At 41.8% G+C, this 26,843-nt stretch overlaps 2 protein-coding genes across 26 annotated transcripts in view; both read right to left on the bottom strand.

Annotated features, from left to right (window-relative positions):
• LOC116335353 (protocadherin gamma-C5-like) overlaps positions 1–26,843 on the bottom strand; it is a 281,881-nt gene that overhangs the window by 88,221 nt on the left and 166,817 nt on the right. The window contains exon 1 of one of the 25 annotated variants that reach the window (XM_039618304.1): positions 24,013–26,590. The exons of 18 other annotated variants lie outside the window; for them this stretch is intronic. In XM_039618304.1, the coding sequence (XP_039474238.1) occupies positions 24,013–26,397 (2,385 nt within the window). In that variant the 5' untranslated portion in view covers positions 26,398–26,590. Of the gene's footprint in view, positions 1–21; positions 2,575–3,322; positions 6,014–6,470; positions 9,022–10,529; positions 13,155–13,620; positions 16,164–24,012; positions 26,591–26,843 lie in introns of those variants that run through there. 6 more of the 25 variants (XM_039618241.1, XM_039618327.1, XM_039618262.1 and 3 more) reach the window with 6 other exon arrangements.
• Positions 16,515–22,968, bottom strand: LOC116336109 (protocadherin beta-16-like). Its single transcript, XM_039618373.1, has 2 exons — positions 20,407–22,968; positions 16,515–16,913 (listed from the first exon to the last, which is right to left on the bottom strand). The coding sequence occupies exons 1-2, from the start codon at positions 22,789–22,791 to the stop codon at positions 16,797–16,799; spliced, it is 2,502 nt and encodes an 833-aa protein (XP_039474307.1). The 5' UTR covers positions 22,792–22,968; the 3' UTR covers positions 16,515–16,796.

The following is a 26,843-nucleotide window of genomic DNA, read 5'->3' as shown; positions in this document are numbered from 1 at the left end:
ATATCAGCATGTAAGTCTAACCTCCAGAGGAGAGTCTGGTTCATCCAGGATGCTCTTTTCACTCTGTATCCGCTGTATTGTTCCTGTAGAACTCGGGTCCATTATCAGCACATTCTGACTACCAGCTCTGCCGAACTTACAGTCACTCTTTCTGGAGTCAGTCGTCCTGCACACCTCGTAATTGTACACATGTGGCAGAGTCCCTGTGCCCAAAGTATCTGAGTAACGTGGTGGATAATATGGAATGATAGGCAGGTTGGAGTGATACAGGATGCGAGACTGTCTCCACCTGTAGATTTTGACTGATATAATAACCACTAAACACGTGATGAAGAGGAAGGAAACTACAGCCAGAGCCAAGACTAAGTAAAAAGTCAGGTTGTCATTGTACTCCTTGTCGTGTGTCAACTCAGTGAACTCCGACAGCACTTCAGGGAAGCTGTCCGCCACCGCCACGTTAACAATGACTGTAGCTGAACGAGAGGGCTGCCCGTTGTCCTCCACTATAACAGTCAGTCTTTGTTTGACAGCATCTTTATCAGTGACTTGGCGGATAGTTCTGATTTCTCCATTCTGTAAGCCCACTTCAAACAGCGCCCTGTCTGTGGCTTTCTGCAGTTTATAGGAGAGCCAGGCATTCTGTCCAGAGTCCACATCAACAGCCACCACTTTCGTCACCAGATAGCCCACATCTGCTGAACGAGGCACCATTTCAGCCACCAGAGAGCCACCAGTCTGGACTGGGTACAGAACCTGAGGGGGATTGTCATTCTGGTCCTGGATCATTATTTTCACAGTCACGTTGCTGCTGAGTGGAGGAGAGCCTCCATCCTGCGCTTTTACGCGGAAGTGGAAATCTTTGATCTGCTCGTAGTCAAAAGAGCGCACTGCATGGATGACTCCACTATCAGCACTAACGGACACATACGAGGAGACTGGCACTCCGTTAACGGAGGAGTCCTCCAGTATGTAAGAAACACGGGCATTCTGGTTCCAGTCAGCGTCTGTGGCTTTCACTGTGAATATAGAGAGACCCGGTGTGTTGTTTTCTACAATATAGGCCTCATATGAGCTCCTGTCAAAGACAGGTGCGTTGTCATTAACGTCTGAGATCTGTAAGGTTAGAGTGACGCTGCTGGAGAGGGAGGGCACTCCCTCATCAGAGCAGGTCACAATGATGTTATACTCAGAGGTTCTCTCTCTATCTAAATCACTGTCTGTTACTAAGCTGTAGAAATTATGGGATGCTGACTTAATAGACAAATGTGTATTATCATTGATAAAACAGTGGACTTTGCCGTTTTCATTTGAATCTGGGTCTTGAACATTCATCATCGCAACAACAGTGTTAGGTTTAGAGTGTTCAGATATCATATTTGATTTTGACATTATATTAATCGTTGGCTTGTTGTCGTTTATATCCACCACTTCAACGATAACTTTGCACGAATCTGTAAGTCCACCATCATCACTTGCACGTATGTTAATATGGTAATTTCGTGCATTTTCATAATCAATGTTTCCAATTAATTTTATTTCTCCGCTTTCTTCATGTATCTGAAACAAGGCATGCGCTTGATCTAAACTGTTCGTAATGGAATACTTTATTCTACCATTTGATCCGTGATCTGCATCTGACGCACTAACACTCGTGACAACTGTCCCTTCCGGGGCGTTTTCAAAAACAGTGGCTGTGTAGGTGGACTGTGTGAAGACAGGCGCATTATCATTAGCATCTAATACCGTGATGAAAATTCGAATTGTACCTGACATTTGCGGATCTCCGCCATCAAAGGCTGTTAGAACTAGTGATATCGACTCTTCCTTTTCTCTGTCAAGAGGCTTCTGTAAAATCATTTCAGCCTTTTCCGTTCCACTACCTTGACTGTCCCCTTTCAGTACAAAATTATCGGTAGGTTTAAGCTCATATTTCTGAAGACCATTTTTGCCGACATCAAGATCTATTGCTCTGTCCAGAACAAATTTTCCTCCGATTACAGCAGATTCACTGATTTTAAAGGTTACCTCGCTTTTTTCAAAGGTGGGGGGGTTGTCATTTATGTCTATGATCTCGACTGTGACACTGTAAAACTCCATAGGGTTTTCTAAAATGATCTGAAAATGTAAAGCACAAGGCGTTGTCTGCCTGCAAATCGCTTCTCTGTCGATCATCTCTTTGATTAGAAGAACTCCGCGTTCCCCGTTTAGCTCAATATATTCCACACCGTCTCCCGTATAAACGCGAGCTCTTCCAGATTTCAGTCGTTTTGTATCCAAACCCAAATCCTGGGCAATATTACCGACTAAAGAGCCACTCGGCATCTCCTCGGGAATAGAGTAGCTGATTTGGCCGATGACTGGACCGAGATAAAAGACCAAGGAAAACAACAGCGCTTGCCATTTCATTGTTCTGTTCGAACTGTTCCCCAGGAAAATTAGCAGGAAAAAATTATTATCCACAATTACCGAATGTCCCTTACAGGTGATAAAACACAGACATCACTCCGAAACCATTTGAATCGGTTAAAGAAAGGTTTAAAACGGCTCTAGTTAAAATGATCTCCGACGTTTGAACACGACGACTTTCTCTCTGTGATATCATCATGGCAAGCGAGGTTTCTCTTTAAACGTGCCCTGAAATATCAACGCACTGGCCAACAGCGGCCCTACGAGTACATAATTAGGAACTACAGAAAACGCCTGGAAAAACTAAAGAAAAATCCTGTTATGCACGAAGGCTAATTGTTTTTACAAATACCAGAATAACAGAGCCCATAATAGAGTTAACGTCTGCAACACTAGATAATACGAATTCCTTTATAAAGTATTTTAGTTGAACAGATCACAGAGTCTATATTCTTTACGTATACCACTGAACTGAACTATTAAGTCATGATGATATGTGATGAGTTACTTAAAAATATTGTAACATCACAAATTCAACCAAGCGAAATACATGAGATAGACAGACATTATTCCCCACCCCCCCCACCCCCAAAAAATAAAAAGTAAAAAAAATGATATTGAGTTACAGTCTTTCGATGTGTCTTGGCAAAATGAGACGAAACGATTTATGTTCAAATTTTACACCATCACCAATAACTAAACGTCAAATACTAATATACCTTCACATGTTGACAAAACATCTATATGTTAAGGTGTAAGATAGACACCCACTGTCAAAAGCGATGGAACAAGTAAAGTGCCTCTGTCCATGGTGCTGACTCTTGACTAGCGCTAGTTGGTTCTTAGTAAAAACTATGAGCAATAGAAAAAAAAAAAGTTTACGCTTCAAAATTGGCAAAATCATTATATAACTAACCTCCAGGGGAGAGTCTGGTTCATCCAGGATGCTCTTTTCACTCTGTATCCGCTGCATCGTTCCTGTAGAACTGGGGTCCATTATCAGCACGTTCTGACTACCAGCTCTGCCGAACTTACAGTCACTCTTTCTGGAGTCAGTCGTCTTGCACACCTCGTAATTGTACACATGGGGGAGAGTCCCTGTCCCCAAAGTGTCTGAGTAACGTGGTGGATAATATGGAATGACAGGCAGGTTGGAGTGATACAGGATGCGAGACTGTCTCCACCTGTAGATTTTGACTGATATAATAACCACTAAACACGTGATGAAGAGGAAGGAAACTACAGCCAGAGCCAAGACTAAGTAAAAAGTCAGGTTGTCATTGTACTCCTTGTCGAGCGTCAACTCAGTGAACTCCGACAGCACTTCAGGGAAGCTGTCCGCCACCGCCACGTTAAGAACGACTGTAGCTGAACGAGAGGGCTGCCCGTTGTCCTCCACTATAACAGTCAGTCTTTGTTTGACAGCATCTTTATCAGTGACTTGGCGGATAGTTCTGATTTCTCCATTCTGTAAGCCCACTTCAAACAGCGCCCTGTCTGTGGCTTTCTGCAGTTTATAGGAGAGCCAGGCATTCTGTCCAGAGTCCACATCAACAGCCACCACTTTCGTCACCAGATAACCCACATCTGCTGAACGAGGCACCATTTCAGCCACCAGAGAGCCACCAGTCTGGACTGGGTACAGAACCTGAGGGGGGTTGTCGTTCTGGTCTTGGATCATTATTTTCACGGTCACGTTGCTGCTGAGTGGAGGAGAGCCTCCATCCTGCGCTTTTACGCGGAAGTGGAAATCTTTGATCTGCTCGTAGTCAAAAGAGCGCACTGCATGGATGACTCCACTATCAGCACTAACGGACACATACGAGGAGACTGGCACTCCGTTAACGGAGGAGTCCTCCAGTATGTAAGAAACACGGGCATTCTGGTTCCAGTCAGCGTCTGTGGCTTTGACTGTGAATATAGGGAGACCTGGTGTGTTGTTTTCTACAATATAGGCCTCATATGAGCTCCTCTCAAAGACAGGTGCGTTATCATTAACGTCTGAGATCTGTAAGGTGAGAGTGACGCTGCTGGAGAGGGAGGGCACTCCCTCATCTGAGCAGATCACAGTGATGTTATATTGCGAAGCCATTTCTCTGTCTAAAGCAACCTCCATAACTAGGGTATAAAACCCATTTATAGTAGTCTGTATTTTGAAGGGAATATTATCATTTATATCACACACAACATTCCCGTTAATCTCGGAATCTGGATCGTTTATGCTTAACATAGCAATTACAGTATTTGTTGGTGAGTTCTCTGATATGGACTCTGTTTTAGAAACAATGTTTATTTGAGGACTGTTGTCATTTACATCAATAAGATCAACTATCACTTTCGCTGAATCAGAGAGCCCACCGCTGTCTACAACTTCAATATCAATTTGATAAGAGTTTGCTTTTTCATGATCTATTTCCCCGACTAGGATAATTTCACCAGTCTTTGGATTGATATTAAACAGTTCGGATAGAATACGTTTGCTTGTAGATATCAGATATGATAATTCTCCGTTTGAACCGATGTCTTTATCAGATGCACTTACAGTTGTAACACTGGTGCCTTTAGGAGAATTTTCTTGCAGTTTTGCTCTATATAACGGTTTGGCAAATGTCGGTGCATTATCGTTCACATCTAATACAGTGACAAATATCTGCATTGTCCCTGACATCTGCGGCTCTCCTCCATCCATAGCAGTTAACAGCAGGGACAAATAATCCTTCTTTTCTCGGTCTAAAGGCTTCTGTAGAACCATTTCCACCTTTTTACTTCCGTCTGGCTGACTTTCTAGTTTTAATACAAAATGATCACTTGGAGCAAGTAAGTACTGTTGTAAACCATTCATCCCTATGTCGGAATCTACTGCTTTCTCTAACACGAATTTCGATCCTATCACAGCGGACTCGCTAATTTCGAAACGTTTTTCTGAATTGGTAAAAGTGGGGGTATTATCATTTATGTCTGTAACCTCCACTGTTACGCGAAACAGTTCCAATGGATTTTCCAAAATTAACTGGAAATGTAAAGCACAAGGCGTCGCCTCTCCGCATAAAGCCTCTCTGTCTATCCGCTGCTGGACAAGCAGGACCCCCCTTTCTTTATTCAGCCCTATGTATTCGACACCGCCGCCCGTGTAAACGCGAGCGTTACCTGATTTCAACCTTTTAAGATCTAAACCTAAATCATGAGCTATGTTGCCAACTACAGAGCCTTTGGCCATTTCTTCGGGAATGGAGTAGCTGACCTGCCCGAGCACGTATTTGAGACACAGGGCTGAGAGAAACAACAGTACTTGCCGTCTCATTGTTCTGCACGACACGATTTCCGTTCCTTCTCCACTAAAAAAAGAAGCATTTGTCATGGAGAGAGTATGAAGACAGAAAAAAAAAATCGTTCGCATTCCAATTATAAGAATCAAACGGTGAATGCGGGTATAGAATTCCTTGAAGTGCTTTTTATAAACCCGAACAGTCTTTCTGTCTGTACGTCGAATATTTCCACGCAAAAGGGAAGACACAGAGGAATAAAAAACATCCAGCCAAATCGCAACACCCTTGCCAACAGCGACCCTTTGAGTTGAAAATACAGATTACAACATTAATTCTCAAAAACAATGAATTCAGTGTAAAGCCACGCTATTAAGGCTCATCTAAACCTCGAGTACCCTAGATTTAAAGATTTTAGGATATCTGCAGCTTACAGCATATATAGTTTAATTATATATTGAAGCATATTAGTAAAAAAACTTACATTGTGCAATTACAAAATAAATATATCCTAAATTAAAGCTGACACGAATTACAGAAATTAAGTCCAGTCTTAATGAAAAGGACTCTGGAATGCTGAAGTTGAACAATTAAGGTGTCGCTGTCTGTGGTGCTGAACTGCGATGTGAGTTGATAAAAACTTTGCAACGCATCAACGCTAAAAGATACTGGTTATGTTTAAAATTGTAACTGTAACTGATGTAGTTTCCTAATATCTAATGGAATGTCTGTCTATTTACCTCCAGAATATCATGAAGCATAAAAAGCAGAAAAAACCATGTATCATTTCATGAGGCTAACCTCCAGAGGAGAGTCTGGTTCATCCAGGATGCTCTTTTCACTCTGTATCCGCTGCATCGTTCCTGTAGAACTGGGGTCCATTATCAGCACGTTCTGACTACCAGCTCTGCCGAACTTACAGTCACTCTTTCTGGAGTCAGTCGTCCTGCACACCTCGTAATTGTACACATGTGGCAGAGTCCCTGTCCCCAAAGTGTCTGAGTAACGTGGTGGATAATATGGAATGACAGGCAGGTTGGAGTGATACAGGATGCGAGACTGTCTCCACCTGTAGATTTTGACTGATATAATAACCACTAAACACGTGATGAAGAGGAAGGAAACTACAGCCAGAGCCAAGACTAAGTAAAAGGTCAGGTTGTTATTGTACTCCTTGTCGTGTGTCAACTCAGTGAACTCCGACAGCACTTCGGGGAAGCTGTCCGCCACCGCCACGTTAACAGTGACTGTAGCTGAACGAGAGGGCTGCCCGTTGTCCTCCACTATAACAGTCAGTCTTTGTTTGACAGCATCTTTATCAGTGACTTGGCGGATAGTTCTGATTTCTCCATTCTGTAAGCCCACTTCAAACAGCGCCCTGTCTGTGGCTTTCTGCAGTTTATAGGAGAGCCAGGCATTCTGTCCAGAGTCCACATCAACAGCCACAACTTTAGTCACCAGATAGCCCACATCTGCTGAACGAGGCACCATTTCAGCCACCAGAGAGCCACCAGTCTGGACTGGGTACAGAACCTGAGGGGGGTTATCGTTCTGGTCCTGGATCATTATTTTCACAGTCACGTTGCTGCTGAGTGGAGGAGAGCCTCCATCCTGCGCTTTTACGCGGAAGTGGAAATCTTTGATCTGCTCGTAGTCAAAAGAGCGCACTGCATGGATGACTCCACTATCAGCACTAACGGACACATATGAGGAGACTGGCACTCCATTAACGGAGGAGTCCTCCAGTATGTAAGAAACACGGGCATTCTGGTTCCAGTCAGCGTCTGTGGCTTTGACTGTGAATATAGAGAGACCTGGCGTGTTGTTTTCTACAGTATAGGCCTCATATGAGCTCCTCTCAAAGACAGGTGCGTTATCATTAACGTCTGAGATCTGTAAGGTGAGAGTGACGCTGCTGGAGAGGGAGGGCACTCCCTCATCAGAGCAGGTCACAGTGATGTTATAGTTAGAGGCTCTCTCTCTGTCTAAATCACTGTCTGTAACTAGGCTAAAGAACTTTTTAGATGTTGATTTGATCATAAATGGCACATGTCCTTCGATATTACATGCTACTTTGCCATTTTCACCAGAGTCGGGATCTTGAACATTGAAAATTGTTACAACTGTTTCTGGCCTTGAATTTTCTGTTACGGAATTCGTTTTAGACATTATATTAATAGATGGGTGATTATCGTTTGTGTCGGTTACTTCAACAAGAATTTTAGCGGAATCTGTTAGTCCCCCATCATCACTAGCCTGTACATGTATTTCATAGAGCTGTGCCTTTTCATAATCCAGGTTTCCAGTTAGGGATACCTCACCACTTTCTTCGGCAATGTGAAACATTACAGGGACATCGTCTAATGTGTTTGTTATTGAATAAATAACCTTCCCATAAGAACCTTCATCTGCATCTGTAGCACTAACAGTACACAAAATTGCACCCTTTGCAGCATTCTCCATTATAGTGACCTTATAGACTTCCTGCGTAAATACTGGAGCATTGTCGTTGACATCTAGCACGGAAATTTCTATTCGCACTGTTCCCGACAGCTGAGGCTCACCACCGTCAACAGCTGTGAGAATTAAAGAGAGATGCTGTTGTGCCTCTCTGTCTAGATGTTTCTGCAGCACCATCTCCACCTTTTTACTCCCGTCTTGCTGATTTTGGAGTTTTAGATTAAAACTGTCAGTAGGTTGTAGCGAATAACTCTGCAATCCGTTTACACCTACGTCTGGATCCATTGCTCGCTCTAGCACAAATTTTGCTCCAATCACAGCCGACTCACTAATCCTAAATTTTATTTCATCCTTTTTGAAGCTCGGAGCATTGTCGTTAATGTCGTTAATTTCGACAGTAACGGTATAGAATTCAATCGGGTCTTCAAGTGTAATTTGAAGATGTAAAGCACAAGGTGTTGTCTGCCCGCAGAGCGTCTCTCTGTCAATTCTTTCTCTGACAAGCAGGACGCCTCTGTCTTTATTCAGCTCGACGTATTTTCCATTGTCTTCTGTATATATACGCGCCTTACCCGATTTCAGTCTCTTTACATTTATACCTAAATCCTGCGCTATATTACCAACTACAGAGCCTTTTGACATTTCCTCGGGAATCGAGTAAGCGACCTGCCCGAAAACTGTGCCGAGGGAAGAGACCGACACAAACAACAGTACTTGCCATCTCATTGTTCTGCCCGACATTTTCTCTTCGTTAAAAGCTGGAGAAAAAAAGCCTGCTGTACTCAAAAGCGCCTGGTTTTCCCGAATAGATAGTACTCCAGAGCAAAACTGATTCTGTCCGTGTTTCTTGAACTCGAAATAAATAAACCACAGCGCGGATATCTCCGGTGTTTATCAGCTACGCTTGTGTGCTGTATGTGCGTCTCTTTCTGTGTGCAACGTATCAAATGAAGGGAAATTCTCTACATTAGTCAACAGCGGCCCTGAGAGTCCAAACATGTGCACTGCAGAAAATTACAACATCAGCTAGCAGGTTCAAAGTGAAAAAAATAAATAGGAGTTTAATTCATTACACAATAATAAAATATTTGTCTAGGGTACTTATAACTCAAATACAAAATAATACAGAGGACAACCTCACCACCTGCCTTGACATCTTATTCTGAAGGGTATATTTTGATTATTGTACAATGTCAAGTCATCTTTAATAACACAATACACTTTCCCTTGTAATATGGCATGAGATTCTAAGGAACAGTAAAACAAGGTAAAGATCTAGTAACAGTATATATCTGAAGTAAAGAGAACTTCATAAAAAAGATTACAAAAGTGATAGGGTGTATTTCTTTACCTGTTACACTTGCGCCTTTTAAAATCTTCCTGTATAGATAGTGATTTGTGATAATGATGTTAAACACAAAATTAGTTTAACCATGAAGTAAGGCTCCAAAATGATAAATACAGATAATAGAAAAAATGTAGTGATTACAAAGGACAAAAATGCCATTTTTTACAAATAATCATTCTATTTCAAGGGTTTTCCTGATCAATGAATGTGTATAAGTATGCAGTTCCTGCTAAAATGCACCAGGGTGGAGACAGCTTTAGAAGAAGCACAAGACATAAACTGGTAATTATTTGATTTAGTTAATCTTCTCCTTTAGTAAACAATAAGAATAAGTAGTAATTTTCAAAACTGCATTGCACAGGTCCCAGATGAAAGTAATTATTTGCTTAACACAACTTGAAAAGTATAAGTTTTCTGTAAGTTTTCTGGAAGAAAAATTAAAACCAAGTGGGAGAATAGCTGACTTAAATAGTTTAAGTCTAAAAAGTATCACAGGGAAGACCACCAGTAGACATTTTGTTGCTTCTGGTATTCCAAGCTGTCTGCTTTAATTTTTTGATCATAGTGTTTTAAGTTTTGGTTCACTAGTTAACTAAAGCTTGTTGTTAAAAAGTTGCTTTCAGAGCTGAAAGTTGCACTCTACTGCAATGTAAACAGTGCTAGTAGACATTTCAGTGAAACACAATCTGCAATTACAATGTTCCAAATACTTAAAAGGTTAACATATTATTGAATAATTGTCAATAATTAATCCTGCTTTCTTGAAAAAAAGTGCTGGAACAGGATGCTGATTATGGAGACTCTTTTCATATACGTAAACTAAAACTAAATTAGGGTTAAGATGACTTTGTTAGGTTTAGATAAAATAGAGAGGAAACATATATATTGTGGGATGAAAGGCTGATTCTGTTAAAGTGCATAAGTGGTTTAATGAACAGTGGATTGTTATGGAAGAAATAAAATGTGTATTGCTAGCTCTCTGATAACCTCCAGAATACTATGCATGCAAAATAACAGGCATTTAAAATCATTTGTAATTTCATGAGGCTAACCTCAAGAGGGGAATCTGGTTCATCCAAGATGCTCTTTTCACTCTGTATCCGCTGCATCGTTCCTGTAGAACTGGGGTCCATTATCAGCACATTCTGACTACCAGCTCTGCCGAACTTACAGTCACTCTTTCTGGAGTCAGTCGTCTTGCACACCTCGTAATTGTACACATGTGGCAGAGTCCCTGTTCTCAAAGTGTCTGAGTAACGTGGTGGATAATATGGAATGACAGGGAGGTTGGAGTGATACAGGATGCGAGACTGTCTCCACCTGTAGATTTTGACTGATATGATAACCACTAAACACGTGATGAAAAGGAAGGAAACTACAGCCAGAGCCAAGACTAAGTAAAAAGTCAGGTTGTCATTGTACTCCTTGTCGTGTGTCAACTCAGTGAACTCCGACAGCACTTCAGGGAAGCTGTCCGCCACCGCCACGTTAACAATGACTGTAGCTGAACGAGAGGGCTGCCCGTTGTCCTCCACTATAACAGTCAGTCTTTGTTTGACAGCATCTTTATCAGTGACTTGGCGGATAGTTCTGATTTCTCCATTCTGTAAACCCACTTCAAACAGCGCCCTGTCTGTGGCTTTCTGCAGTTTATAGGAGAGCCAGGCATTCTGTCCGGAGTCCACATCAACAGCCACCACTTTAGCCACCAGATAGCCCACATCTGCTGAACGAGGCACCATTTCAGCCACCAGAGAGCCACCAGTCTGGACTGGATACAGAACCTGAGGGGGGTTGTCGTTCTGGTCCTGGATCATTATTGTCACAGTCACGTTGCTGCTGAGTGGAGGAGAGCCTCCATCCTGCGCTTTTACGCGGAAGTGGAAATCTTTGATCTGCTCGTAGTCAAAAGAGCGCACTGCATGGATGACTCCACTATCAGCACTAACTGACATATATGAGGAGACTGGCACTCCGTTAACGGAGGAGTCCTCCAGTATGTAAGAAACACGGGCGTTCTGGTTCCAGTCAGCGTCTGTGGCTTTGACTGTGAATATAGAGAGACCTGGTGTGTTGTTTTCTACAATATAGGCCTCATATGAGCTCCTCTCAAAGACAGGTGCGTTATCATTTACGTCTGAGATCTGTAAGGTTAGAATGACGCTGCTGGAGAGGGAGGGCACTCCCTCATCAGAGCAGGTCAAAGTGATGTTGTACTCAGAGGCTCTCTCTCTGTCTAAATCACTATCTGTTACTAAGCTGTAGAAATCACTTGAGGCAGCTGTAATAGTAAATGGTATGTTACTATTTAATCTGCAGTTTACTTGACCATTATTACTTGAATCTGGGTCAAAGACACTGAACATAACTATAACTGTATTATGGGGAGAGTTTTCAGGAATAGAATCTGATTTCGAAAGTATACTGATTACAGGCTCATTATCATTAATGTCAATAACATCAACTATAACCTTACTGGAATCAGAAAGACCACCACTGTCTTTGGCCTCAATATCAATTTGGTAATACTTGGCTTTTTCAAAGTCAACTTCACCAACTAATATTACTTCACCATTTTGATTTACTGTAAATATGTCAGATACACTATCCATTGTAGCTGATACTAAATAAGAAACATCCCCATTTGTCCCTTTATCTGCATCAGAAGCGCTCACTGTTGTCACTGTTGTTCCTTTCTGAGAGTTTTCGGCTATAGCCGCCTTGTAAACCGACTTCGTGAAAACCGGAGCGTTGTCATTCACATCGAGTACGGTCACATAAATCTTTACCGTACCCGACATTTGAGGATCCCCTCCGTCTACGGCGTTTAACAACAATGATATTTGTTCCTCCTTTTCTCGATCTAACGGCTTTTGTAAAACCATTTCAACCTTTTTATGTCCATCAGCCTGATTTTCGATTTTCAGAACAAAGTTATCTGTAGGTCTCAGGCTATAATTTTTCAGGCCATTTATTCCAATATCTGCATCGACCGCTCTTTCTAACACGAATTTCGATCCTGTAACTGCGGATTCGCTTATTTCAAAACGTTTCTCATCGTTTTTAAAACTTGGACTGTTGTCGTTGATATCAGTAATTTCGACCGTTATTCGAAAAAGCTCCATTGGGTTTTCTAGAATAATCTGCAAATGCAAAGCACAAGGCGTCGTCTGTCTGCAGAGTGACTCTCTGTCGATTCTCTCTTTGACGAGGAGGACTCCTCTCTCCCTACTCAGCTCGATGTATTCTGTGCTGTCGCTCGTAAATATACGAGATTTACCTGACTTTAGTCTCCTCACATCTATGCCCAAATCTCGAGCTATATTTCCGACAACAGACCCCTTTGGCATTTCCTCCGGAATAGAGAAGCTCACTTGACCGACAACATAACCTATATAGAAGATCGAGATAAAAAGCAGTACTTGCCGTCTCATTGTTCTGTTCAAAATACACGCTGCACCACAGAATATCTTTTGCAAAGGGAATCACGACAAAAAATAATGTTTCCACATGAAAAGATATAGATAAAGGAACATATATTACTCCCAAACAGTGGAATAATAGTCCATCAGATCACTGTATCCATCTAAAAGATTCCCGGTCAGTGAACAGTGCTTTGTCTCCCTTCCTTTCTCTAAAATACGGACATGAAATGGGAGGATCTGCTTCAAATCCTGTCTACAGGATTGCAACACGTTGACCAACAGCGGCCCATTGAGTCCATAGAGCAGAACTACAAGAACAATAAAATTATTTAACTTAATATACTTCATAAAAATGTTAGGAAAAAACACCTTAAAAGCTAATTATCTAGAGGCCTGCACTGACGAACTAAAAAACTCAAACAGATATATAGAAGACATGTTTTGATATGTGTAACAAACAAAGGAACAAAAGACAGAGCAAGTATTAAATCTATTTTAAAGAGAAATGCGAGGAGGGACAAATGCTGTCTCTATCCGTGGTGCTGAAATCAGTAATAAACGATCAGATTAGAATTGAAACAAGATATTTTGAAATAGTGACGTATTATTTCAAATGTGCTGTAGTTATCTCCATCCAATAAGAAGGAACATTGCATGTATTACAACAACATCACTGCATGAAAGCCGTTCACAACAGCAGTTAACCCATATAACTGACCTCTATGGGAGAGTCTGGTTCATCCAGGATGCTCTTTTCACTCTGTATCCGCTGCATCGTTCCTGTAGAACTGGGGTCCATTATCAGCACGTTCTGACTACCAGCTCTGCCGAACTTACAGTCACTCTTTCTGGAGTCAGTCGTCCTGCACACCTCGTAATTGTACACATGTGGCAGAGTCCCTGTCCCCAAAGTGTCTGAGTAGCGTGGTGGATAATATGGAATGACAGGCAGGTTGGAGTGATACAGGATGCGAGACTGTCTCCACCTGTAGATTTTGACTGATATAATAACCACTAAACACGTGATGAAGAGGAAGGAAACCACAGCCAGAGCCAAGACTAAGTAAAAAGTCAGGTTGTCATTGTACTCCTTGTCGTGTGTCAACTCAATGAACTCCGACAGCACTTCAGGGAAGCTGTCCGCCACCGCCACGTTAACAATGACTGTAGCTGAACGAGAGGGCTGCCCGTTGTCCTCCACTATAACAGTCAGTCTTTGTTTGACAGCATCTTTATCAGTGACTTGGCGGATAGTTCTGATTTCTCCATTCTGTAAGCCCACTTCAAACAGCGCCCTGTCTGTGGCTTTCTGCAGTTTATAGGAGAGCCAGGCATTCTGTCCAGAGTCCACATCAACAGCCACCACTTTCGTCACCAGATAGCCCACATCTGCTGAACGAGGCACCATTTCAGCCACCAGAGATCCACCAGTCTGGACTGGGTACAGAACCTGAGGAGGGTTGTCGTTCTGGTCCTGGATAATTATTTTTACACTCACATTGCTGCTGAGTGGAGGAGAGCCTCCATCCTGTGCTCTTACGCGGAAGTGGAAATCTTTGATCTGCTCGTAGTCAAAAGAGCGCACTGCATGGATGACTCCACTATCAGCACTAACGGACACATATGAGGAGACTGGCACTCCGTTAACGGAGGAGTCCTCCAGTATGTAAGAAACACGGGCATTCTGGTTCCAGTCAGCGTCTGTGGCTTTGACTGTGAACACAGAGAGACCCGGTGTGTTGTTTTCTACGATGTAGGCCTCATATGAGCTCCTCTCAAAGACAGGTGCGTTATCATTAACGTCTGAGATCTGTAAGGTTAGAATGACGCTGCTGGAGAGGGAGGGCACTCCCTCATCAGAGCAGGTCACAGTGATGTTATATTCGGATGCTCTCTCTCTGTCTAAATCACTGTCTGTTATGATGCTGTAGAAGCTATTTGATGTACTCTCAATATTAAAAGGTACATTGTCATTTAGGAAACATTTAACTACTCCATTATCGTCTGAATCAGCATCATGCACGTTCATAACTGCAACAACGGTTTTTAAGGTGGAATCTTCTGGAACCGATTGAGTAGTCGACATTAAATCTATTATTGGGCTATTATCATTTACATCAGTAATATCAAACATAATCTTACACGAGTTACTGAGTCCACCCTGATCTTTGGCTTTAATATTGAGCTGATAATGTTTCGATGTTTCATAATCTACATTTCCGATCAACCGCACTTCCCCGCTTGTCTCATGTATTTCAAATAAATCCAAAATCCCATCAATGTTATTTGATATCGAATATGTTACGAAACCACTTGTTCCGTCATCTTTATCGGTGGCTGTAACAGTAATCAGTTGAGTTCCTTTTGGAGAATTTTCCATTAAACTACTTTTGTACGTTGACTGCGTAAAAACCGGTGCGTTGTCATTGACATCTAATATAGTTACATGAATTTGCACTGTCCCCGAGAGCTGAGGTTCACCTCCGTCGACGGCTGTTAGTGTAAGAGTCAGCTGCTCCTCTTTCTCTCGATCAAGAGGTTTCTCTAAAACCATCTCTACTTCTTTCCCCCCATCAGTGTTGTCGTTGAGTTTCAAAGCAAAATTATCTGTTGGGTTAAGGGAGTAGCTTTTAAGCCCATTTATTCCAACGTCAGAATCCAGTGCTTTCTCTAATATAAATTTTGACCCCTTCACTGCCGACTCGCTTATTTCAAATACCATATCGTTCATTTTGAATATAGGGGCGTTGTCGTTTATATCTGTTATTTCTACAGTAACACGGTAGAACTCGATGGGATTTTCCAAAATCATTTGAAAGTGTAAAGCACAGGGAGTCGTTTGTTTGCATAAAGCCTCCCTGTCGATTCTCTCCTTGATAAGAAGCACCCCCCTTTCTTTATTCAGCTCAATGTATTCAGCGCTGTTTCCAACATGCAAGCGAGCTTTTCCCGTTTTCAACCGTTTTAGGTCCAAACCTAAATCTTGTGCGATCTTACCGACTAACGAGCCTTTTGACATTTCTTCTGGAACAGAATAGCTGACCTGCCCGAACACATAACAGAGAGAGAGCATTGAGAAAAACAGTATCACTTGCCATTTCATTGTTTCGGTCCAACGGCTTTGTAATATCATGACGAATCAAAGCAGTCTAGAAAAACAGCTAAATTCCACACACAGCTGGAGTAAAAATGAAAAAGCCCCACAATAATAAAGGTCGATCAAAAAACCGACTGCTACAATGTCCATGTAGGCTATATTATTCTCGGAAACCTGAAATGTCTATTGTGTCGACAATACTTCCTCCGATCTAAATTATCTGGGAGGTGCTGCTGTTATCAGCAGCGAAACTACCACAGACTAGCCAACAGCGTCTCTAGGAGTACAAAACATGACACTACACTACACTAATTTATGACAGGAAAATCAGTGCAAGGTTAAACAAATATTTGAGGTTTGAAAAACAAGCAAACAGACAAAAAATAGTACCGCTAAACCCAATTCGTCGAAGACAATTTTAAAAAAAAATTACTGAAAATATTTAAAAAAAAGAAAAACAGAAGCGAAAACGCAGTACTACGTTTAAATTTTAAAAACAAACAAAAAACGCTGTGGTCTTCAAGCTATTTCTTTTTTTAGAAGTCGGATAGTAGGAAGAACGGCACCACCACGACCACAAAAGAGAAATAAAAGAAAAAAGAAAGAGAGAAAACAAATCAAAAACGTCAACACTAAAAATAAGTACATATTAGTGCGCGACTGTTCCCTAAAGAAATGACATAAATTCTGCATGTTTGGGGTTCAGGCAGAAAGGTTCTTTTTTTCCGCTGTCTGTGGTGCTGAAAATGATCACTGAGACAGTATTGAACGTTGATACGCAAATTTGAACTACCATTTTATATTATTTTTATTTTAATTTTAATTGTAAAGCTTAAAAACAACATTTTTTTAAATTTTAATTTAATTTTTTTTTTTTTTATTTTTTTTTTTTTTTGTACAACAGAAGGACTAACCTCAAGAGGAGAGTCTGGTTCATCCAGGATGCTCTTTTCACTCTGTATCCGCTGCATCGTTCCTGTAGAACTGGGGTCCATTATCAGCACGTTCTGACTACCAGCTCTGCCGAACTTAGAGTCACTCTTTCTGGAGTCAGTCGTTCTGCACACCTCGTAATTGTACACATGTGGCAGAGTCCCTGTTCCCAAAGTGTCTGAGTAACGTGGTGGATAATATGGAATGACAGGCAGGTTGGAGTGATACAGGATGCGAGACTGTCTCCACCTGTAGATTTTGACTGATATAATAACCACTAAACACGTGATGAAGAGGAAGGAAACTACAGCCAGAGCCAAGACTAAGTAAAAAGTCAGGTTGTCATTGTACTCCTTGTCGTGTGTCAACTCAGTGAACTCCGACAGCACTTCAGGGAAGCTGTCCGCCACCGCCACGTTAACAATGACTGTAGCTGAACGGTAGGGCTGCCCGTTGTCCTCCACTATAACAGTCAGTCTTTGTTTGACAGCATCTTTATCAGTGACTTGGCGGATAGTTCTGATTTCTCCATTCTGTAAGCCCACTTCAAACAGCGCCCTGTCTGTGGCTTTCTGCAGTTTATAGGAGAGCCAGGCATTCTGTCCAGAGTCCACATCAACAGCCACCACTTTAGTCACCAGATAACCCACATCTGCTGAACGAGGCACCATTTCAGCCACCAGAGAGCCACCAGTCTGGACTGGGTACAGAACCTGAGGGGGGTTATCGTTCTGGTCCTGGATCATTATTTTCACAGTCACGTTGCTGCTGAGTGGAGGAGAGCCTCCATCCTGCGCTTTTACGCGGAAGTGGAAATCTTTGATCTGCTCGTAGTCAAAAGAGCGCACTGCATGGATGACTCCACTATCAGCACTAACGGACACATATGAGGAGACTGGCACTCCGTTAACGGAGGAGTCCTCCAGTATGTAAGAAACACGGGCATTCTGGTTCCAGTCAGCGTCTGTGGCTTTGACTGTGAATATAGAGAGACTTGGTGTATTGTTTTCTACAATATAGGCCTCATATGAGCTCCTCTCAAAGACAGGTGCGTTATCATTAACGTCTGAGATCTGTAAGGTGAGAGTGACACTGCTGGAGAGGGAGGGCACTCCCTCATCAGTACAGATCACAGTGATGTTATACTCAGAGGCTCTCTCTCTGTCTAAATCACTGTCTGTTACTAAGGTATAGAAATTATTTGATGATGCTCTTAATTCGAAAGGTACGTTATCGCTCATAAAACACTGCACTTTTCCGTTTTCCCCCGAGTCCTTGTCTTCAATGTTTATCATCGTAACTACTGTGTTGAGATTAGCATCCTCTGATATCACAGTTGACTTAGACATTATGTTGATTTCAGGTTTATTGTCGTTCACATCTTGCACATCGACAATTAATTTGCACGAATCCGTGAGTCCTCCCTCATCACTAGCAAGTAAATTTATTTGATAATTTCTTGACGTTTCAAAGTCAATTATTCCAATTAATACAACATTCCCGTTTTCCTCATTAATCTCAAATACTCTGGTGTCATCATCTGCTTCATTTGTAATTGAATATATTATTTTACTGTTCGAACCTTGATCAGCGTCTGACGCTGTAACAGTAGCAACGACTGTTTCTTTAGGTGAATTCTCAGTGACTGTAGCTTTGTATGTTTGCTGTGTAAAAACCGGCGCATTATCATTAACATCTAAAACTGTAATGAGAATCTGCATAGTTCCTGACATCTGTGGCTCCCCTCCATCTACAGCTGTTAACACGAGGGATATCTGCTCTTGTTTCTCTCTGTCTAAAGGTTTCTGCAGTACCATCTCAACATTTTTATTTCCATCAGAGTTGCTGTGCAGTTTGAGAGCAAAATTCTCACTTGGTTTTAATTCATATGACTGAACACTATTAATTTCAACATCTAGATCCACGGCCCTTTCCAGAACAAATTTTGCCCCGATGAGGGCCGTTTCGCTAATTTTGAAAGTGATTTTAGTTTTTTTAAAAGTAGGTGCATTATCATTGATATCTGTGATCTGGACTGTAACCGTATAAAATTCCATCGGATTCTCCAAAATGATCTGAAAATGTAGAGCACACGGCGTCGTCTGTTTGCACAGCGCCTCTCTGTCGATCCTTTCTTTAACGAGGAGGACTCCTCTTTCTCTGTTCAGCTCGACGTACTGATCGGTGTCTCGAGCATAAATCCGAGCCTTACCTGAAGTCAACCGTTTGATTTGTAAACCCAAGTCTTGAGCTATATTACCAACTAACGATCCTTTGATCATTTCCTCTGGTATTGTATAGCTGACTTGTCCGAGCACCGAGCCGACGGCGAGAAGAGAGATAAACAGGAGCACTTGCCTTGCCATTGTTTTATGCGATTTTGCCAATGGATATTCACTGTGATAATATCCTACAAATCACGCTTTAAACGTCAATCATCAATTTCGCACGTTTATCATCCACACATGAGAAAAAGTACTAAAACGGTCGATGTCCTTTGCCTCTAAATACTGTGTATATCTCGAGGCCGTCCTTTGTCGTTCTGTTCTTTCTTCGTTATGCCGACGTTACAAGGGAGTTGCTGTTATAACCCTACTCAGCTGTTGACAATTTAGTCAACAGCGGCCCTAAGAGTTCACCTTAGAAAACTGCAGACAGCCAACATGAAGGTTTTTTCTTTTTAAAATAAGTCACAAAAATACCAAGTTAAATGGTAAAATTTATACTGAAAACGCACACGGAAATCCATTACTAATTAATACGGATTGGTTTAGAGACATTTTAAAGTAATTTACACACACACACACACACACACACACACACACACACACATATATATATATATATATATATATATATGTGTGTGTGTGTGTGTGTATGTCGCATAGAAACAAAACTCAATGGGGAAACACTAACGGGGTCAGTAGAAGGCGATGGACTTACTGTTGCTGTCCAGCGTTCTGAAATGGACAACGCCAGATTCGTGGTGCTTGCCTCTACGTCAGTTAGGCAGGCACCACGAAACAAATGCTGTCAGATGAGGGGCATTTATTTGCAACAATTAAAACAAAATCTATAAAATGAGTGGACATAAAATATTAATCTCCTCAACCAAAAAGCTAGATTGAACCACAATAAGAGTTTTACTGACAATTCACAAAGTAACGGGTCATACATATGTATATAGAAGTGAGTACTGAACTGGAAAAAACTTACACAGAACATGTAAAGTCAACATGTAATAAACATGAGGTGGGTATTTGTCATTCCTCAAATATAAAATTTGAAACGAAAAAAAATCCAAACATTTATGAAGAACAGTTTGTTTTAGTGGAAATATAAGCGACTGGAAATTAAAATTTGAGATCATATGGACGATAACGTTATTTTAATTGTATTATATATGATCTATAAGGCTTGAAGAAAATCTTAAATTTGTATGATGATGTAGAAAAAATTTAAGGGCAGTCTAACCTCAAGAGGAGAGTCTGGTTCATCCAGGTTGCTCTTTTCACTCTGTATCCGCTGCATCGTTCCTGTAGAACTGGGGTCCATTATCAGCACGTTCTGACTACCAGCTCTGCCGAATTTACAGTCACTCTTTCTGGAGTCAGTCGTCCTGCACACCTCGTAATTGTACACATGTGGGAGAGTCCCTGTCCCCAAAGTGTCTGAGTAACGTGGTGGATAATATGGAATGACAGGCAGGTTGGAGTGATACAGGATGCGAGACTGTCTCCACCTGTAGATTTTGACTGATATAATAACCACTAAACACGTGATGAAGAGGAAGGAAACTACAGCCAGAGCCAAGACTAAGTAAAAAGTCAGGTTGTCATTGTACTCCTTCTCGTGCGTAAATTCAGTGAACTCCGACAGCACTTCAGGGAAACTGTCCGCCACCGCCACGTTAACAATGACTGTAGCTGAACGAGAGGGCTGCCCGTTGTCCTCCACTATAACAGTCAGTCTTTGTTTGACAGCATCTTTATCAGTGACTTGGCGGATAGTTCTGATTTCTCCATTCTGTAAGCCCACTTCAAACAGCGCCCTGTCTGTGGCTTTCTGCAGTTTATAGGAGAGCCAGGCATTCTGTCCAGAGTCCACATCAACAGCCACAACTTTAGTCACCAGATAGCCCACATCCGCTGAACGAGGCACCATTTCAGCCACCAGAGAGCCACCAGTCTGGACTGGGTACAGAACCTGAGGGGGGTTGTCGTTCTGGTCTTGGATCATTATTTTCACAGTCACGTTGCTGCTGAGTGGAGGAGAGCCTCCATCCTGCGCTTTTACGCGGAAGTGGAAATCTTTGATCTGCTCGTAGTCAAAAGAGCGCACTGCATGGATGACTCCACTATCAGCACTAACGGACACATATGAGGAGACTGGCACTCCGTTAACGGAGGAGTCCTCCAGTATGTAAGAAACACGGGCATTCTGGTTCCAGTCAGCGTCTGTGGCTTTGACTGTGAATATAGAGAGACCTGGTGTGTTGTTTTCTACAGTATAGGCCTCATATGAGCTCCTCTCAAAGACAGGTGCGTTATCATTAACGTCTGAGATCTGTAAGGTGAGAGTGACACTGCTGGAGAGGGAGGGTACTCCCTCATCAGAGCAGGTCACAGTGATGTTATACTCAGAGGCTCTCTCTCTGTCTAAATCACTGTCTGTTACTAAGGTATAGAAGTGATTTGTTGATGATTTCAAAATGAAAGGTACACTATCACTAACTGAACACTGAACATTCCCGTTTTCTCCAGTGTCTCTGTCTTCAATGTTTATCATTGTAACAACTGTATGGAGTTTAGCATCCTCTGAAATCACAGTCGACTTAGACATTATGTTGATTTCAGGTTTGTTGTCATTTAAATCCACAACATCAACAATCAGTTTACAGGAATCTGTTAGTCCTCCAACATCACTAGCACGTAAACTTAACTGAAAACTTCGTAAATCCTCGAAGTCAGTATTACCAATTAAAGTCACTTGGCCGTTCTCCTTGTTTATGTTAAAGACTTTCCTGACATCATCCACTTTGTTTGTGATTGAATACGTCACTTTACTGTTCGAACCTTGATCAGCGTCTGACGCTGTAACAGTAGCAACAACTGTTCCTTTAGGTGAATTCTCAGTGACTGTAGCTTTGTATGTTTGCTGTGTAAAAACCGGCGCATTATCATTAGCGTCTAAAACTGTAATGAGAATCTGCATTGTTCCTGACATCTGTGGCTCTCCTCCATCTACAGCTGTTAACACGAGGGATATCTGCTCTTGTTTCTCTCTGTCTAAAGGTTTCTGCAGTACCATCTCAACGTTTTTATTTCCATCAGCATTATTATGCATTTTTAGAGCAAAATTGTCACTTGGTTTTAGTTCGTACCTTTGAAGATCATTGGTGCCAACATCAAGATCCACAGCCCTTTCCAGAACAAATTTTGCCCCAATTACCGCCGACTCACTAATTTTAAATTCAATATCAGCTTCTTCAAAGGTTGGTGCATTATCATTGATATCGGTGATCTGCACTGTAACCGTATAAAATTCCATCGGATTCTCCAAAATGATCTGGAAATGTAGAGCACACGGTGTCGTCCGTCTGCACAGCGCCTCTCTGTCGATCCTTTCTTTAACGAGGAGGACTCCTCTTTCTCTGTTCAGCTCGACGTACTGGTCGCTGTCTCGGGTATAAATTCGAGCTTTACCTGATATCAGCCGTTTGATTTGTAAACCCAAGTCCTGTGCTATATTACCAACTAACGATCCTTTAGCCATTTCCTCTGGTATTGTATAGCTAACTTGTCCAGTTACCGAGCCAAAGGAAAGGAGAGCAAAACACAACAGCGCAGGCCCTTTCATTGTTCTACCCTACTATTTTATCAGCGAGGCTCCACAATGCGAAAATGCATCCAGGTGAGTGAAAGGAGTTCCAAAGTGAGATGTCAGCCTTGTAACTTTACAGTCCTCTGTACATTGAATAGTCTTAAATCGTCATATTTTTTTATCTGAAATTCTGCGGATCGAGAATGCCTGCTCGTTCTCGTAATACCCCGTCCTCGTTATGTGGGCGTATATGGGAGGTACTCAGCTGCTGTAACCCTGCTCCCAGCCGTCAACACTCTGGTCAACAGCGGCCCTAAGAGTTCATAACAGAAAACTGCACAACACCACGATAAATTACACTCTTCAAAAGACTTGCTGTTAGCGAAGTGTAACAAGCAAGACTATAAGTAAATAATACAAGAAAGGAATAGAGAGAGCGAAAGAGTGAGGGAGAGAGAGAAAGAAAGAGAGAGACAGAGAGTGCGGGGGAGAAACAACACAATCCACGTTGTAATCGCCGATTGCACACTACAACACAGTTCATGGTTTAAATGTATTTAAATTTTGTTCTTTTTTTCTTCTTTTTAATCAAAAAATCAGTCAAAGCACCCTGTCAATTACTACAAGAAGTACATTTTCACAAAAAACTACTACAAGAATAAACGTACGTTAAAATGTATAAGTACCTCACTAAAAATATAATTGGGCATGGGAAGGAAAAAAGAAAATTTAATAATATCGCTGTTCGTGGTGCTGAAATGATGAAATCCCAATCGATGGGAATGATTTATAAAATGATTTTCCGTGCCTTCGTGAAGAGATAATGAATGTGCAAATTCAGGCAAAACAAATTCTGTGCTTTGGGGAAACCGTATTATCTATCCAGACATTGAAGTGATTACTTAAAAAAAGTGAGGTGATGATTCAGCCTGTTGTCACTGAAGAGCAAGAAATCGGTGCATGAAACATTGTTGCCGATGAAGGGACTAATAAAATTTCTCAGTCAGAAGTTTTTAAAGAGAGAATGTAACAATATTTTATATGGAAATCGTAACAGCTGCGTTAGAAAAACTTTCAGGAAAAATCAGATTGCCCACTGAAAATGTGCTCAACGTTTAATGCACTGAATCAATAAATACTTAGGCAATGTACCTTTGCAGTTATTTTAAACCATCACTGATTGAAAATGTATATTATATATAATCTATGATCTTGTAAAATACCTTAACATGCCGTGAAACCAGATTTATAACTGACCTCAAGAGGAGGGTCTGGTTCATCCAGGATGCTCTTTTCACTCTGTATCCGCTGCATCGTTCCTGTAGAACTGGGGTCCATTATCAGCACGTTCTGACTACCAGCTCTGCCGAACTTGCAGTCACTCTTTCTGGAGTCAGTCGTCCTGCATACCTCGTAATTGTACACATGTGACAGAGTCCCTGTGCCCAAAGTGTCTGAGTAACGTGGTGGATAATATGGAATGACAGGCAGGTTGGAGTGATACAGGATGCGAGACTGTCTCCACCTGTAGATTTTGACTGATATAATAAAAACTAAACACATGATGAAGAGGAAGGAAACTACAGCCAGAGCCAAGACTAAGTAAAAAGTCAGGTTGTCATTGTACTCCTTGTCGTGTGTCAATTCAGTGAACTCAGACAGCACTTCAGGGAAGCTGTCCGCCACCGCCACGTTAACAATGACTGTAGCTGAACGAGAGGTCTGCCCGTTGTCCTCCACTATAACAGTCAGTCTTTGTTTGACAGCATCTTTATCAGTGACTTGGCGGATAGTTCTGATTTCTCCATTCTGTAAGCCCACTTCAAACAGCGCCCTGTCTGTGGCTTTCTGCAGTTTATAGGAGAGCCAGGCATTCTGTCCAGAGTCCACATCAACAGCCACAACTTTAGTCACCAGATAGCCCACATCCGCTGAACGAGGCACCATTTCAGCCACCAGAGAGCCACCAGTCTGGACTGGGTACAGAACCTGAGGGGGGTTGTCGTTCTGGTCTTGGATCATTATTTTCACAGTCGCGTTGCTGCTGAGTGGAGGAGAGCCTCCATCCTGCGCTTTTACGCGGAAGTGGAAATCTTTGATCTGCTCGTAGTCAAAAGAGCGCACTGCATGGATGACTCCACTATCAGCACTAACGGACACATATGAGGAGACTGGCACTCCGTTAACGGAGGAGTCCTCCAGTATGTAAGAAACACGGGCATTCTGGTTCCAGTCAGCGTCTGTGGCTTTGACTGTGAATATAGAGAGACCTGGCGTGTTGTTTTCTACAATATAGGCCTCATATGAGCTCCTCTCAAAGACAGGTGCGTTATCATTAACGTCTGAGATCTGTAAGGTGAGAGTGACGCTGCTGGAGAGGGAGGGCACTCCCTCATCAGAGCAGGTCACAGTGATGTTAAAATTAGAGGATATCTCTCTGTCTAAATCACTATCTGTTATTAAATTATAGAAAGTATTTGTAGATTTTTTTAGCATGAACGGTATGTTTTCGCTTACTGAACAATAAACTTTTCCGTTTTCTCCAGAGTCCTTATCTTCGATATTTATCATCATAACGACTGTATTGAGTTTAGCATCCTCTGAAATCACCGTCGCCTTCGTCATTATGCTAATTTCAGGTTTGTTGTCATTGACATCGAACACATCAACAATAACCCTAGAAGAGTCTGTTAGTCCTCCATCATCACTAGCAAGTAAATTTATTTGAAAATTTCGTGACTCCTCAAAGTCAATATTTCCAATTAAAGTCACTTCGCCATTCTCCTGGTTTATCTTAAAGACATCCCTGATATTATCTAAAGTATTTGTGATTGAATACGTTACTTTACTGTTCGAGCCTTGATCTGCGTCTGACGCTGTAACAGTAGCAACAACTGTTCCTTTAGGTGAATTCTCAGTGACTGTAGCTTTGTAAGTTTGCTGTGTAAAAACCGGCGCATTATCATTAGCGTCTAAAACTGTAATGAGAATCTGCATTGTTCCTGACATCTGTGGCTCTCCTCCATCTACAGCTGTTAACACGAGGGATATCTGCTCTTGTTTCTCTCTGTCTAAAGGTTTCTGCAGTACCATCTCAACGTTTTTATTTCCATCAGCATTATTATGCATTTTTAGAGCAAAATTGTCACTTGGTTTTAGTTCGTACCTTTGAAGATCATTGGTGCCAACATCAACATCCACAGCCCTTTTGAGAACAAATTTTGCCCCAGTTACCGCCGACTCACTAATTTTAAACTCCATCTCTGTTTTTTCAAAGGTTGGTGCATTATCATTGATATCGGTGATCTGCACTGTAACCGTATAAAATTCCATCGGATTCTCCAAAATGATCTGGAAATGTAGAGCACACGGTGTCGTCCGTCTGCACAGCGCCTCTCTGTCGATCCTTTCTTTAACGAGGAGGACTCCTCTTTCTCTGTTCAGCTCGACGTACTGGTCGCTGTCTCGGGTATAAATTCGAGCTTTACCTGATATTAAACGTTTGATTTGTAAACCCAAATCCTGTGCTATATTACCGACTAACGATCCTTTAGTCATTTCCTCTGGTATTGTATAGCTGACTTGTCCAGTTACCGAGCCAAAGGAAAGGAGAGCAAAACACAACAGCGCAGGCCCTTTCATTGTTCTACCCTACTATTTTATCAGCGAGGCTCCACAACGCGAAAATATATTCCATTAAGTGAAATCAATTCCTGGTAGACACAACAATCTTTTAGCGTTATACTCCTCCCAGAACAACGGAAAATTGAAAAACAATTGTCCTCTTTCTCATCAGATATTCTGCGCATCCAGAATATCCGCTCTGTCTCGTCGTACCCCGGGCTCGTTATGTCGTCGTTTATGTGAGATACGCTGCTGTTGCAACCCTACTGTCAGCCATCAACACTCTGGTCAACAGCGGCCCTAAGAGTTCAAAACACAAAACTGCAGAACACTAGCGTCAGGCAATCCGTAATAGAAGCCTTACAATCAGAGATATTTATCACGGGAAACGTAAATTAAATTTAAAAAAAAAAAACACACACACACAAACAAACAACAAAAGTTTTCTTCAACGCTGTTGATTC

The sequence above is a fragment of the Oreochromis aureus genome, linkage group 2 (assembly GCF_013358895.1).
Source record: "Oreochromis aureus strain Israel breed Guangdong linkage group 2, ZZ_aureus, whole genome shotgun sequence".
Taxonomy (NCBI): Eukaryota; Metazoa; Chordata; class Actinopteri; order Cichliformes; family Cichlidae; genus Oreochromis; species Oreochromis aureus.
This window is presented reverse-complemented; position numbering and strand designations above follow the sequence as displayed.

Coding starts and splice junctions, on each gene's coding strand:
- LOC116336109 (XM_039618373.1), bottom strand. CDS start 22,791: ATGAAAGGGCCTGCGCTGTTGTGTTTTGCTCTCCTTTCCTTTGGCTCG. Junction 16,914..20,406: donor AACCAGACTCTCCTCTTGAG/GTTAGACTGCCC, acceptor TCTCCTCTTGAG/GTTAGTCCTTCTGTTGTACA.